Source organism: Miscanthus floridulus, chromosome 10 (assembly GCF_019320115.1).
Source record: "Miscanthus floridulus cultivar M001 chromosome 10, ASM1932011v1, whole genome shotgun sequence".
Taxonomy (NCBI): Eukaryota; Viridiplantae; Streptophyta; class Magnoliopsida; order Poales; family Poaceae; genus Miscanthus; species Miscanthus floridulus.
The window spans coordinates 26,979,545-26,995,548 of record NC_089589.1 but is presented as its reverse complement, the minus strand read 5'-3'; the positions used below and the strand labels follow the sequence as shown (position 1 = coordinate 26,995,548).

Below are 16,004 nucleotides of genomic sequence, written 5' to 3'. Positions count from 1 at the left end.
TGTTTGGGCATTACATTCATCTAGTACATTTTCTGTTAAATCTATGTATGCTGCACTAATTAACAATAGGGTCAGAGTGTCACAGGATTTATGGCAGATCAAAATTCCTTCAAAAATAAAAATATTCTTGTGGTATTTAAAAAGAGGTGTGATCTTAACCAAGGACAATCTTGCACGACGAAGCTGGAATGGCGATACGAAATGTTGCTTCTGTCACCGTCCAGAAACTATTCAACACCTTTTTTCAATGTTATTATGCTAAGTTCTTGTGGCGTGCTGTACACTTGATTCTTATTGGACAACATCTGGAGACATCAGCATTGCACTTCTTTAATTTCAATGGATGGTTATTGACTTGGTTTATTGGTCTTCATTAGTCATAACTTTACTTTCCGCTTTGTTGTCCTAGTGTCTACTTGTAAGCTTATGATCCCTGTGGGTTGTGTGATGGTCGCTATACCGAACTTTGTAATAATTGGCCTGATTTTACCCTAAGGTAGATGAAGCCAGATATAAACTATCATTTATCTAAAAAAAAGTAATTTAGATGTAAATTTAGAGAGTTGTTTTTAATTATTTTTCATAATGACATGTGAGTAATTTTTATAAAAATTATGTGGTTATTTTGAACTGTCTTTCGTAATGACAGGGGTGGATACTTTAGATGCAAAATTTGAGGCTTACTTTATGTATTTTTCATAATGATGGTGAGTAATTTATAAATTATAATAGCTCCAATGACTATTATCGATGATGATTATTAGGGTGTACCAATTAAATGCCAGATATTTTTATTTATTGTGAGAATTTTTAGTATTTATTTTTTTTTCTAGTACATCTGGCGAGAATTAATGTAGTGTCTCCGTTAAGGCTCTAATCAGTTCCATTAAGATAGGATTCCTAAAGTTCGCTGTGCAAAGTCGATTTGTTCGCTCAGGGGAGCCTTGTTCCCTGACACAACATTCGCTATACAAAACAGACGGGATGAAATGGGAGAAGCTGACATACCGAAGATTAGCAACGCAAATAAACCATTCTTCTGTCTCAATCCAAACAAGCAAGGAACGAGCGAACATTGTGCCAAAGCACCTCTAGTTTGACATATCACACATAGTTTCAGAAATCAACATAAGCATTCCTGCTGTTGCGGACAAAATGGTGAGGCATCAGTTCATCGCATCCCTGACATCTCTCTCCTGTTCTACCAACCACGGCGCTGCTCGCTCCCACCACGGCTGCCTGAATTTCCAACTGGGCGCCAAGCCGTCTGCTGCCTGTGGAACGTGGGGCCGTACTGCCCTCTTCTTGCACAAGCGCTTCCGTCCGGCTGGTAAGTGTAGGCACCACCTCTGTCATTCCTGCTGCCTCGGCTTTGCGCCATGTCAGCCCCATGGAAACCTCTCCCGTAGCCGCGGCCGCTGCCTAGCGCTGTCTCGGCAGTGATGGCTCTCCCTCTCCCACGTCCAAAGCCGCTGATCATCGGCTGCGGCTCTGCCACGGTTGGGATGGTTTCAGGCGGTGGTCGGCTACCAGGATAGGTGTGCCACAGCGGCCTCTTTGGAATCCAAGTTTCAGTTATAGTCTGCAAAAGACATGATTTCTTTCAGAGATGATGGCAAACTGGCGGTATGGTGCCAAATGCCCAGTGAACGAATGAAATGTGCAGCCAAAGAGATATCTGAATATACCTTTTCAGGTTTTTTGACATTATCAAGTAGCCTTGAAATGATTTGCACTGGTTCTGGGTTGAAGAACAAGAATGATCTGAAACATACACAGGAATATGTAGTGAAAATTAAAGGATGACTTCTTTTCTTAGAAAATTACTGCCTGAATATGATAGGGTCAAGAGAAAACATACATTGTCTGGTCATTCCTAATGTCCTGTAGATCTCTTATCGGTGAACGGAAGAAACCACAGCTTATACTATCGTCGTTGACAGGCGACAACCACCCTCCAAGTTCACTATGTGGAATGAAATTTAGGATTTAGCAACATTCTTATAAGTTGCTCAGAAATAGAAGAAATGCATACGTAGCATCAGTTCAGACTTGATTGTACCTGGTAGATTGATCTGTCGGAAGCTTTTTTGACAAACAGTCAGATGTCTTCGCAAATGCTGCACCAGTTGGTAGAGTATTTGAGTTCCTCAGGAAGATCTTCTCCTGCCGAACTGTGTTCCTATTTATCTCATGTACCTATAAAATAAAAACAATGTAAAACGATCACGTGCAACATACTCTAGTAGACAATTTGCATAGAAGGTAGGCAATTTCTTTTACTGCAAGTTTGTCCTCCACCGTCTTGGTAGCCAGAATCAGCAGCTTTTCATCAATGAATGGCAACATTGCAATACCCTGAAACAATTTATTTCCGAGAAAACTAGCATGAGTGAAGAAGGCTTTCTTTTTTTTCTTTTACAACTAGCCAATGTGGGGTCTTACATGTTGCCAATGTGCATCAAAATATGGGTAACCTAGCCTTATATTATGAACTCATATATATGGAATAATCACTTACTTGCCACAAGAAACGTTTCCCATGGGTATCAATCTGTACATCTGGTGAGAAAAATAAATTCCCATTTAGTTCAGTATATGGTACTCAGATTATATGATGACTTTAGAATAACAAGTACACCTGACGGATAGAATTTATGTATTAAAGACTCTTCATTTTCCATCAGTTCTCTGTAACACTTTGGTAGTGCACATGAGCTGCGAAAGAAAATAAACTTAAATTTCAATTAAAACATTGCGATGAAGAATGTGCATTATAAAATAAAGAATAGATCACGTGCCTTTCTTTTGGAAAAACTGCCATGAGCTGATCGAATGGACTTAGTGGCTTATCAATGGTGAAAGATATCTTGAACTGAGATAGCCCTTCAAAATCAGATGCAAAAGGAGCATAATAGAAGGGATAGTACCTGCAGAAAACAAAACAGACATGCTATGCATAATACATAGAATGGAAACATTCGCTAGTACATGTCCATAAGAATTAGCAGTCATACATCACTCATGTGGAATTATTTATCAAGATTATCAATTATTTGAACTATTCATCATTCGATTTCGAAACAGTGGAAGCATACTAGTACAATGTATAAGGAGATACATGTACAAATGAAAGCTCTGATCATAAATATGTATATCCTACCAGCTCCACGATGGCACATCTGCAAAATAGTACTGCAGCACCCAACAAAGTCCTTCCATATACTTTTGAACCTAAATTAAGCCAGTGATAGAGAAAGTTAACAAAATATGATGTCTCTTCAAAACGCCCACTGGTATTAAAATTTTATCTGCACAGAGAAACAGGAAAAATCATAACCATGTCATTCTTCAGCTTCCCAACTTCATTAGATTTTTCCACACCAAACTTTTCCCTGTAGAATCGAGACTTCCATCCCGACAATCCCAATCTTACCTGCAATGGCATGTCAAACTTTGCACATATGTGAAATATTTTCTCAAATAGGCGCTACTAACCGCGTCATGTTTATAGGCTCCACTTTTTATAAGGTCTTGCTTGTTACGAAGAGTATCCTTTAAGTTTCGCCTCAGCTCTAAGGTATTTACAATTACCTAAGCAACAGGAGAATCAAATTCAAAACAAGCAATAATATGGATGGACTTTGGAAAATAAGTTTAGGAGAAATGATAAGGTATTGCCAGATATCCAATAAAAGTAGAAAAAAATAGGTAAGCTCTTCCCTACATCTGACTCGTCTTGGCTGTAGGTGGAAATACTGCAGTTTGTTGAAAAAGACTTTACTGTCAAATCTGGACCATCAGGATTTTCTTCCTAAGTAGAAGAAAGCTTGAGATTAAAAAAATGAATATGACAGTAATCAGGACAAAACTTTTAGCTGTATATAGCCCTCACCATATTGTCATAGTTTCTTTCTTTCCATTCTTCAGCAGCTTGGTGCACGAATTTGCGCTGTGACCTCTGCATGTAATCAACAAGTTCCAATTGGCACTATTGTACACTTTGACCAAAGGATCATAAGTTTTCTAACATACCTCTCGCAGTTCATATCTTTTAAGAAAGATTTTCTCTTCACACAAGGACAGTTCATGAAAAAACTTTTCCAACGTCGAAACTTCAAGGTATACAGCATGTTTGTCTTTTAACTGTTTTTGGTAGCAACAGAAGTACATCAAAACATAACTCAACAAGTAATCAATGAAATTAATATAGTTCGATTTTGCATGTACCTTCTCGGTGCTCACAATATAGCCTCCCATTTTGTTAAATGCTTGTTTGTACACTTCCAATAGCAGATCAATTGCACCCTGCCACGTCGAAGACAAATTAAGGAAAAAATCCCACTTTTTTTGCAGTGGGGAACATGTGAAAGGATGTGACAATAACTATACTGTTTGCTGTTAAGCTGTCAGAATCAGACGGCATAAGCACACCTCATGTATCTCAACTGAAGGAATATGTGGAATGAAGTCATTTCCTATCAGGAAACAAATAAATATGAAGTCATCTATGAGCCTTTCGATATCCGTTTTGACAACCGGGTTTGGTATCTTCAAATCAAGCTCTAGATACTCCCTCAGAACCCATATGTTCAAAAACTGCAAGAAGATGGTGTTATATGAAAAATTAAAATGGAAGCACCCTGTTATCATCTCTGAGGAACAAACCTGATAAGGTTTCTTGGGAGACCTGTGCCTATGAGCTGTTTCTGTTACTTTGGGGAACCATCCTCTACACTTTCTCGAGAAATCTTCAGTTTTGAACAGTTCTTTAGATAGAGGGATGCAATTTTCTGGCAGATTATGCGGTAACACATCCTGTTCAAGTTAACAAAAGGGCTATTCTCAACTCAATATTTACAAAATTCTGCAACTTCATTTAACTTCAATACACCGTTGCTTGCTAAATCCAATTAACTAAATGCGGTTTGCCAAAACTATCATAGTATGGATGAAGCTAGGAGTTCACACAAGGATGGATTAACAGACCTCACGCAAAATCGAAAAGTGAAGTTCATGAGATGCCAAAGCGAGCATTATTAGGTCCGCATCCTGTAATGATATTCGGAGTGTAAAATAGGCACAATAAAAAGAACAATCAGAAGATCAATGGTGTGTCACAGTAGAAAAATATTCAAATATTTAGTTAGTCCATGTCCGTCGTACCAGTCCATACAAGCAGTGCCTTGTGTTTGGATCATAGTTCTCTAGGCTCCGTTGTCCCCGGATGAAAGACATTATCTTGTGTTCACCTTCTCCAGGTACATTTGAATCAGAGAGTATTACCTTCAGAACGCAAGTATCATGAAGGTTATCAAGTAATGATCACGTTGACTAAAATCAGGATCTTGACCAAATATGTGATTAGCTAGCCACTCAAAAAAAGCACAATGCCTCAGATTAAAAGAAAATTATCACTCTTCACTTTGATATTTCACCTGTAACTGTAAACACACAAGTTGAATTTGAAATTAAATACTTTTGACAATGCTAAAAATATCATTTTCACTAGCCTATCAGTTGACAAATTTTGAATAGTAAAGTCAAATGGTAACCATTATTTCAAAACAGAGGGTGCGTTTTACACACTGAAACTAATATCTTGAAACCTGTAGAGGAATGGAACCGTTACGCTCCCCTCCTCCGCCCCCACCCCTGCCCCCGCCCCCGTACGCCGCCCACCAGCCCAGATCTGCCGCCGCCGGCCGCGGCCCCCAGTCCCCGCGTGTTTCTGCGCGCTCCCCTCCCCGCGGCCGTCCTCCCCATCCCGCTCGCGCTGCTCGCGGTGGCTCATGGCCACAGATCGAGCACGCCTCCCACCACTGCTCACCCCGTGCGCCGCATCCCCGCCGACCGGTCCCCGGCGCCCCCGCCGCTGCGCCCGCTACACCTGCTGCGGCTCGCGGCGCGTCCACTGTCCCCTTCCCGAGGCCAGACCTCCGCCTCGGCGCCACCACCGCCGCGTCCACTGCTGTTGCTGCCGGGTCGGAAAAGACAGGAGGCATGTCGTCCAGACGCGTCAAGTTCGCCTCTCCCCTTTGCTGCCGTCCGGTGAGGCGTTACTACCCCGCCAGCGTCGCGCCTACCAAATCTTGCCTCAGATCCGCTACGGAGAGGCGCAGCGCTCATTCCGCCGGGCCTTCATCTCCACCACTCCAGTCTCCGCCCGGCTTTGGAGGGGATTTCCCTTCCCGAGGGGGGAGACCCAGAGCTGTCACCAGGGCGTGGCAGAGGGCCGGTGCGGCACACTCACGCGAAGGTGAGGATGGCTGGTCAATGGTGCGCCCGAGATATTGGTGGCGTCTCCCCGAGTTCAAGACCAAGGCGCATTCAACACCCTCAACCACCCAGGTCATTTCAGCGCACCATCACCTCAGCGAGGAGCTGCTGCGGCGCTTGAGAGGTAAATGCTTCCGCTGCCTCTCCCCTGGCCACGCCGCGGCGAACTGCAGGGATCCAGTGCGCTGCTTCTCTTGCGGCCGCTGGGGGCATAAAAGCAATGTGTGCTTTGCCAGATCTTCAGCCGCCAGGCAGCAACCCCCCCCCCCCCCCCCCACAAGGCTGCTCCTCCTCCCCTCGATGACACAAACTTCCCACCTCTGCAAGTGTGCGACATGGCCAGGCCCGGGGACCCCTCTGTTCATCCCCTGGACACCTGTGCCGTGGCCTTCTCCGTCGACACTATGGACCAGGAGCTCGACCGCCTCTCCATGCATGGCATGGTGGCCTGGCTAGGGGGGAACTGGCCGGTGGCTGAGCCGGAGCTCATCAAGAGGGCCATCTGCCACCAGTTTCCGGTTCGTCTGGATGATGTCACCGTCATCAGGCATGCGCCCGAGGACTTCTTCGTCGACTTCAAGCACCGCCACCACCGCGATGAAGCGGTGGCGCGGGGGACCTTCCCCTATCGCAACCTCGACATCCACACAAGGCCATGGCAGCTGGTGACACACGACGACATCTGCGACCTCAAGTACCGCGTCCGCCTATGCCTCGAGGGCATCCCCCTCAACGCCTGGAACTAGAGCATCGCCAAGAGGGCAGTCGCCAGAGCTTGTGACCTCGACTACGTCAAGAAGACCTCGCTAGACCGTGCCGACACCAGGGCTCTCTGCATCTGGGCATGGACGCACAACCCGTCCGACATCCCAAAAGTAACCTGGCTGACTTTGTCATGTAGGAAGGCAGAGGCCCACAGTTCGCAGGCTGCTCGCGGCCGCCGGGGACTCACCTTCAGGGTGCTGGTGCACCTTGACATGGTGGAGGACCCTCCGGACAGAGACGGCCATGCGGCTGCTCCCCGGGTCTACACGTGGGACTACGGGATCGTGGATGGAGAAAGGATGCCGCGCGACCGCCACGACCCTCCTCCGGCTGACACCCATGGCAGCCACCGTGACGACGACAGTGACCATCGTGGCCGCCGTGAACGCCAGGGGGACAAATGGTACTCGCGGCTCACCCTAAGCCTTTCGCGGGCACCCAAGGACCGTGAGCGGGAGCGCTCAGTGTCCAGGCACAGTGGCCATCGACACCACAGCCCGGAACGTGGGGGCCGCTGACGCCCACTGCACAACGACGTGGATGGCCGTGTTGCTCACCAGACGACCACAGGCGGCGTCGCAGCTAGCCATGGTGCCCGGCAACCGACCCAAGGCGACACTGCAGACGCTGGCACAGGGGCTCGACAGCACCTCGCCATCCGCCCGGTTGATGTCCACCGCAGAACCAGGGGCCGAAGCAGGGAAAGGGCGCCCCACCGGAGGCCGCACAGGCACGCGCGCTCGAAGCCGAGGAACAAGACGCCGCGCTCAAAATCACTATCGCCGCGCCTGCGCTGCAAGTCACCTGACTTCAACGGAGGCAACGGCAACAACCACCACCCGTCGCCAAGTCCTCCCAAGGTGCATGCAAAACAAAGTCAATGCGACGATTTGCCCTTCATCCCTTCGGTCTCTGCCCCTCCAACCTACGAACCGAACGACCCTCCTGGTGCCGCTGCACAAGGCACGGACGCACCACCGAACAGCTACTCTTCGGTGCACCTGACCGGAAATGTATCTCCTTCATGTATGAATGAACTACAGGTCCCCCCCATCAACGACCATGACGTTGCGACACAGCAGCATTCGTGCCTCGCGGCTGATCGATGCTTCCGCACGGGCCAGGTCTACGCTAGGCAGTCAGGTCCTCTTCGCACGCACCGCGTGCACGCACAGCCGGCCAAAAACGCCCTGGTGGTGCACTTCAGCCCTGGCGTCGTCTACTCTAGGCGCCGTGTCCGCGGGATGGCCAGCACCTGCTCCAGTCGCACATGCATGGCAAATGGCCTTCACCACCTGCTGTCGGAACAGAATGCCAACGCCGAGGAGGTAAACAATGTTGGCCAAATGACGACTGCCAATGCTGCACTGGTATCTGAATTCCTACAGGGGATTTCACAGCCCCTGCCTCCACCCATCTTGTAGGTCCCGGCGTGCCAGCACAGCACACCATAGCGACGCAAGAGGCCACTGGTCCCGGCGCGAAGGAACGTCCGCATAGCCGCCTGAATTGGCCAAGGGGCGACACCCAAGCGAAGGCTAGGCTAGTGCTGATGAAAAGACTGGGCATCCTCGACAGGGAAGGACTCACCCATGACGACGCGTTGCTGCGCTACTTCAGCTTGTTCAAGGGACCGCTTAACGACGACGCCGTGAAGGCAATGACAGTTTTGTGTGGCCTCGACGCGGAGGCGGCGCTGCCGCACGCCTAGATGCCTACTGGCGCAAATGGGTTCACCGATGTAATAATGTTAGTGATCGCTTGCCACTGCGGAAGCTCTTGGAGCTCCACATCTTTTGTGACCATCCAGTCATGGTGCTTGGGTTCGGCGACAGCCAGAGGCCTATAGTCACCAACCCACCCCACGGCAATGAACCGTCAGCTGGTAGTTAGATGTAGCAAGAACTCAGCGAGCAGGAAGCGAGTGCTTTGTATCATTGTGCCGACAGCCAGCGGCTTTCAGTTGTATCGGCCACTCCAAGTTGATGCTTTAGTAATCTATGTGTGTTTATCTCGGTGCATATGCCTCTGTGTGCTTACCTCTGTGCCTGTTGCCTCTGCTGAACCAACAGACGCCTTCCTACTTGTCTCCTTCCAAAGAAATATTTTAGATAGGGGCCCATTGGTTCACATATGGCACAGATGAATTGTCAGTTACTTAACTGGAACGTCAGGGGACTAAATGATGGCGCCCGACAGGACTCGGCCAGTGAGCTCGTGAGAACCACCGGCGCCACCATTGTATGTATACAAGAAACAAAGATGCAAGCTATGGACCGTAATGTGGTTCGCCGAACAGTCAGAGCAAAATTTGAAAACTCCTATATTGTGCTCCCGGCGGAACAGACACGAGGAGGCATTTTCCTTGTGGTCAACGAAGACTTCTTCGACCTCTTCGACATTGCACTTACCGCAAACACTATAACCGCGCAGATCAACATGAGGGCAGATGGAACAAGGTGGCAAATTACGGTGGTATATGGTCCGCAAGGGGAGGAGGCCAAACTTCAATTCCTCCAAGAACTGAAAAACATTCTGCCGCCAGAGAATGATAGATGGCTCATCCTGGGAGACTTCAACCTCATCTACCAGGCGGAAGATAAGAACAACGCCAATCTCAACCGACGTCTCATGGGGGCATTTAGAGCGACGATCGATCATTTGAGGCTCAAAGAAATCAGGCTAAATGGCCGTCGCTTTACCTGGAGCAATCAACAGGAAAAACCCACGCTCACTAGGATCGACAGACTACTATGTACCCCCGAGTGGGAGCTGTCCTTCCCATCGTGTTTCTTACACTCCCTTCCATCGCTCATGTTGGACCATACACCGCTGCTACTCCAGGGAGAACTTGAACACAATCATAGCACTTCCTTCCGCTTTGAAAATTACTGGACTAAGATGGATGGCTTCCAAGATCTTGTCCAGAACATTTGGAATAGATCGGTCACCACCGCTCTTCCGATCAAACGCTTGCATATCAAAATGGCGCGTGTGGCAAAAGGTATCAAGCGTTGGAAGAAAGAGAAGATAGGGGATACAAGGATGCAGCTCGCCATAGTGAAAGAAGTGCTACTACAATTAGAAGCAGCCCAAGAGCATAGGCTGCTTACTGCCATGGAACTTCACCTATGTCGCCGCCTCAAAGCCCGTAGCACTAGACTCACGGCCATCGAAAAATCAAGAATCAGACAGAGATCGAGACTAACATACATTTCACTGCGGGGATGCTAACACAAAGTTCTTCCACACTCGAGCAAACGCACGCCGGAGAAAGAATTACATACATAGTCTACATACGGATGGGGGGATCGCGGTGACTCATCAAGACAAAGAAAAAGTGATTCGAGATTATTTTAAAAATCACATTGGCTCCGCGATGCCGAGAGTTTTCACACTAAATTGGCAATCCCTTGGATACAACCAACACGATCTCTCCGACCTAGCGTTGCCTTTCTCCTAGGAAGAGATAAAAAACACTATATATTCCATGCCTTCCGACAAAGCACCAGGACCGGATGGATTCATGGGGGCCTTCTTCAAAGCATGTTGGGAAATCATTAAGGATGATGTAATGGCGGCCATGAACAGCCTATTCAACTTGAATGCCCAGGGCTTCGAATGGCTAAATTCGGCTTGCATCATCCTTCTATCCAAAAAAACAGATGCAACAAGAGTTACTGATTTCAGACCCATCAGCCTCGTCCACAGCATTGCAAAGATCTTCTCTAAGGTGTTAGCTAATAGACTTGCCCCTCGACTCAACCACCTTGTCTCTAACTGTCAGAGCGCATTCATAAAAAAGAGAAGCATCCATGATAATTTCCTTTACGTCCAGGGCGCGGTTCAAAGGTTGCACAAGCAAAAGATACCAGCTTTATTCATGAAACTAGATATCCACAAGGCCTTTGATACGGTTCATTGGGGGTACCTGCTCGAGATTTTGCAAGCCATGGGCTTCGGACATCGATGGCGTGAATGGATCTCTATCCTCCTATGTACATCCACTTCCACACCCTTGTTTAATGGGCGACAGGGTGCCGCTTTTAGCCATGCCAGAGGCGTCCGTCAAGGAGATCCACTCTCACCCATGCTATGGACCTGCTTCAACGTTTGCTTGACCGGGCAACCGACCATGGGATACTCACCCCCTTACCAATCACGGCGGCAAAATGGAGGACCTCCATGTATGCGGATGATGCCGCCATTTTCATCAGCCCCACAAAAGACGATGTTCAAGCCGTCAAATCCATCCTACACGCTTTTGGCTCATTCTCGGGACTACATATCAACCTACAAAAGAGCTCGGTGCACCCAATCAGCTGCGCAGACGTTGATCTTGACCAAGTCCTCTCACCCTTCACCGGTTCTAGAGGGACCTTCCCTTGCAAGTACTTGGGCCTACAACTCCACATCAGAGCATTGCAAAAGATACACATGCAACCTCTCATAGACCGTATCGGGCAGAGGTTACCCAAATGGAAAGGAAGATGGCTTAACAGAGCGGGACGTCTCACTCTAGTAACATCTGTCCTCTCCTCCATGCCAACCTATCACCTGACGGTGTTTCCTCTAGCTGCATGGGCTAAGAAAAAGATTGACAAAATCAGGAGATCGTTCCTCTGGAAGGGGGAGGAGAACGCCAATGGCGGACACTGCCTTGTTAACTGGCCAACAGTTACCAGACCAAAAGATTAGGGTGGTTTAGGCGTCATCGATCTTGATAGGTTTGGGAGAGCCCTTCGGTTAAGATGGCTTTGGCAGGAATGGGTGGACGACTCCAAGCCTTGGAACGGCTCCGAGCTCCCATGTTCTGATGATGACCGTCTCCTCTTCAACTCCTCAATCATTATAACTTTGGGGGACGGTGCAAAGACTAGGTTTTGGCACCACAATTGGCTCGATGGACACGCGCCTAGGTACTTAGCACCACACTTGTTTTGCCTAGTTTCAAGAAAAAACCGAACGGTGAAACAGGAGCTCCGGAACAACAATTGGATACGCAAGCTACAAAGGAAAATCACCTCGGCTGTCCACATAGAGGAGTTTGTGTCCCTTTGGATACGGATACAAGATGTGCACCTACAGCAGGGTGTCCAAGACACCATCACCTGGCGGTGGACCGGTGATGGGAAATACTCCACCCGCTCGGCCTACAGAATACAGTTCAGAGGCTCGCTCGTCCCCTTCAGTACAGAGTTGATCTGGAAAGCGCAAGTGGAGAACAGATGCAAGATTTTTGCCTGGATCTTAGTGCAAGATAAAATTCTAACGGCACAAAACCTACAGAGGAGAGGGTGGCCACACCATCAACAATGCGTGCTCTGCAATGGTCCTTTAGAGACCGGCCTCCACCTATGCCTATGTTGCCCCTTCGCTAAGGGGGTTTGGAATCAAATCCTCTCGTGGGAGAACTTCACTCAGATCCAGCAGCAACCCCAGGTGCAACCCACCGATATCAGATCATGGTGGGAAGAGGTGGCGATGAAAGTGCCAAGATCAGAGCGTAGGCGGCTTAACGGGGTAGTAATCTACAGCTTTTGGAACATTTGGAAAGAGAGAAACAGGAGAATCTTCGACAACAAGATACAGACGGTGCCGCAGGTGGCCGCAAAGATAAAGGAAGATATAGAGCAAAGGAAGAGAGCACTCGATTATGTGTAACCGATGCCCCCTCACCTTTTGGGCCGTGCGTTTCCCTAACTTGCATGCTTGTGGGGGGTTTGTATTTCTAACCTCGACTGCTTTAGTTTGTACATAAACTCTCTTTTCCCCAGCTTAATTGAAAGGCAGAGCTCCTGCCATTGCGTTCAAAAAAAATTAAAATATTAAATAAAAGCTGTCATAAGAATAAGATATTTACTGCAGCAATGCAAAAATGGGAAGGTGAAACATTGGCCTCATCGTCTACTAAACCTTGATGCCTTTCCACCCGGGGTCACCATTCAACCGGGACCGGATGTAGTACTCGAGGGCTTTGGAGAGCTTCTCCATGAACTCCGTCCCTGGCGTGATGACGTTGGGATCCGAAACCTCATTTGTCTCCTGCGTCTGCACCTCCCGCCCTTCAGCTCTGAACTTCTCTCTCAGAAGCTTCTCCTCCAGTTCCTGCAAATCATAACATCGAACATAAGGTTGCTGCAAATCATGCATAGCAGCAAACAAATCCAGAGGACGATTAAGGGTAATTTACTGCATCTTTAGCGTCCTTGGCAGCCTTGAAGCGCCTGGACCTCTGCTGGTTCATTTTGGCGCGGGGAGCAACACCATCTTCACGCAGTTCAAACAAGAAATTAATAAACGCATTCGTTGTATCGTATCAAACGCCAAAGACAACGGGAAAAAACGGGAAATACGGTTGAAACATGTACTAGTATACAGTATATAGTACAGACGTACCTACTGCCAAGTAGAGCAGCTTGGTAGGCCTGACCGTGCGGAAGAGGCGGTCAATGTACTCGAACATGGCCGCAAACACCTCGTCGAACGTCGTCGGCGGGCACACCTGCATTGCATCGCGTCTCCATGAGGCCATGACATTTATTAGCTTGTCAAGAGATCCTACCTCTGTCCCTAACTAAGTGTCGCTGTGAGATGTGTGCCGGTTAAATTCTTTTTAAGTTTGACTAGATTTATAGAAAAGTATTAGCAACATTTGTATCTTTAAATAAATTTATTATAAAAATAAATTCAAAGATCTATCCAATCATAATAATTATGTACTATAAATATTAATATTTTTTAATATATATTTAGTTAAAGTTGAATATGTTTGACTTTTTGGAAAGCGAGTACGACAGATAAAAAAGGACAGAGGGAGTACATCAGTTGAGTTGAGGAACTGGATCGATCCATACATCAGGACGATGTGTGAGTTGAGGAACGTGACATTTACTAGACGACATACATGATCCATCACGTTTACAAATACCAGCTCGTCAAGAGATTCAGTTGATGAGGAACTGGATCCATCCATCAGGAGGATTATGAGTGTGTTAATTACAGACATATAATATACCTGGTCCTCCGGGTGGAAGCAGGGGTGGATGATGCCGTTCATGTCCAGGTACAGGTTGTGGTAGACGCCAACGCCATTGGGCCCTGTGGAGGCTTCCGCCAGCGACGACGATGTGCCGGCGCCACCTTCGTCTTCCTTGGCGGCGACGATGATATTTGGGTACTTACCCACGAGCCATTTGTACAAGGATGGCACCCCCATGGCATGCAGGGGGGCAAGGCAACTAGCCAGCAGCTGCAGCCTGCAGACTTGCAGGCGATCTGATCGTCCGCCCTTGTGTGGCGCTGAGTTTGTCTACGGGGGCGGGCTGCCTGCGGCGATTGATTTGAGCTAGTTGGTGGTAGCGCGCTACCAGCGAGGGGAAAGCAGAGGAAACAGCTAACGGGTGTGAAGCCGACAACGAATTTCGTTCTTTTACTCTGGGTCCCACGGTCCCACTGAAAAGACCGAATCGAACACGAACCAGAGGAGCCTTCGAGACTAAGCATAGATGAATTTTCAGCACTACGGTACGGGGAACCTTGGAAGTACCTGCAGAAAAACAAAACAGACATGCTATGCATAATACATAGAATGGAAACATTCGCAAGTACATGTCCATAAGAATTAGCAGTCATACATCACTCATGTGGAACTATTTATCAAGATTATCAATTATTTGAACTATTCATCATTCGATTTCGAAACAATGGAAGCATACTAGTACAATGTATAAGGAGATACATGTACAAATGAAAGCTCTGATCATAAATATGTTACAAGGGGTGATCTTCAAAATTGACTTTCAAAAGGCTTATGATAGCGTGAATTGGAGTTTTTTTTGGAAGAAGTTCTTGTAAAGAAAGGCTTTGATCAATAGGTTACCAGTTGGATAATGAGTACTGTTAAGAACAGAAATTTTGTGTTAACATTAATGGAAAAATGGGCCTTATTTCAAGACTCACGGGGGATTGAGACAGGGAGATCCATTATCACCACCCCTGCTTTTTAATTTGTTTGGAGATGCCTTAGCACACATCCTTAACAAGGCTAAGTTGAAAGGCCACATAAAAGGTTTGGTCCTACTTCTTGTCCAGGGGGTTTAACTCATCTACAGTACGCTGATGACACCATTCTGTTCCTGGAACATGGTGACTTGTCAATCATTAACCTGAAATTCTTGTCATATTGCTTTGAGTGGCTAACTGGGCTTAAAATCAATTACCACAAGTCTGAAGTTCTTGTTCTGGGGGTTACAACTGAGGAACAACTGAGAGTGGCAAACATGCTGAATTGCCAAGTGGGGAAGCTTCCTATGACTTACTTAGGTATTCCAATCTCAGATGTGCCCATAGGTATTAGAGGTATCAGGAAAATCATAGATAAAATGGGGAATAAACTACAACCACGGAAGGGCAAGAACATGACCTCAGGGGGCAGACTGATCTTAACTAATACTTCCTTGAGTAATCTTCCTATATTTAGAATGGGGATGTATAAATTGAAAGAAGGTGTTCACCAACAAATGGATTCTATTAGAGCCAAGTTTTTCGGGCAAGGGGCAAGTGATAAATCTAAGTATGATATGGTCAAATGGGAGAACATGTGTATCCCAAAAGAATATGGGGGCCTAGGAATCATGAATACAAGGGTGATGAATGAAGCTCTAGTGGGAAAATGGGTGTGGAGGATGATAAAAGCTAATAAAGATGATTTATGCTATAATCTGCTGAAGTAGAAATACCTTAAAAAGAGATCCATCAAGCAATGTGAGTTTAATAATGGCTCACAATTCTGGAAAGGGGTGCTAGAAACAAAAAGTGCTGTAAATTGGGGTCTAACTGTTACAGTCAGTGATGGTAGGAAACTATCTTTTGGGAGGATGTCTGGGTGATGAGGGTTCCATTGAAATTAGAGTTCCCTAGTCTATACAATATTTGTGCTGATAAATCCTGTTTAGTAG

At 47.0% G+C, this 16,004-nt stretch overlaps 1 protein-coding gene across 1 annotated transcript; it reads right to left on the bottom strand.

The window, feature by feature from the left end:
• Window positions 1-1,012: 1,012 nt before the first annotated feature.
• Window positions 1,013-14,427, bottom strand: LOC136489886 (5'-3' exoribonuclease 3-like). Its single transcript, XM_066486396.1, has 23 exons — window positions 14,063-14,427; window positions 13,444-13,549; window positions 13,238-13,314; window positions 12,961-13,152; window positions 5,167-5,286; window positions 4,990-5,052; window positions 4,669-4,818; window positions 4,435-4,599; window positions 4,231-4,308; window positions 4,036-4,146; window positions 3,896-3,961; window positions 3,728-3,814; window positions 3,499-3,594; window positions 3,341-3,436; window positions 3,164-3,234; window positions 2,802-2,930; window positions 2,642-2,718; window positions 2,522-2,562; window positions 2,284-2,358; window positions 2,063-2,199; window positions 1,862-1,966; window positions 1,689-1,764; window positions 1,013-1,582 (listed from the first exon to the last, which is right to left on the bottom strand). The coding sequence occupies exons 1-23, from the start codon at window positions 14,261-14,263 to the stop codon at window positions 1,202-1,204; spliced, it is 2,700 nt and encodes an 899-aa protein (XP_066342493.1). The 5' UTR covers window positions 14,264-14,427; the 3' UTR covers window positions 1,013-1,201.
• Window positions 14,428-16,004: the final 1,577 nt, after the last annotated feature.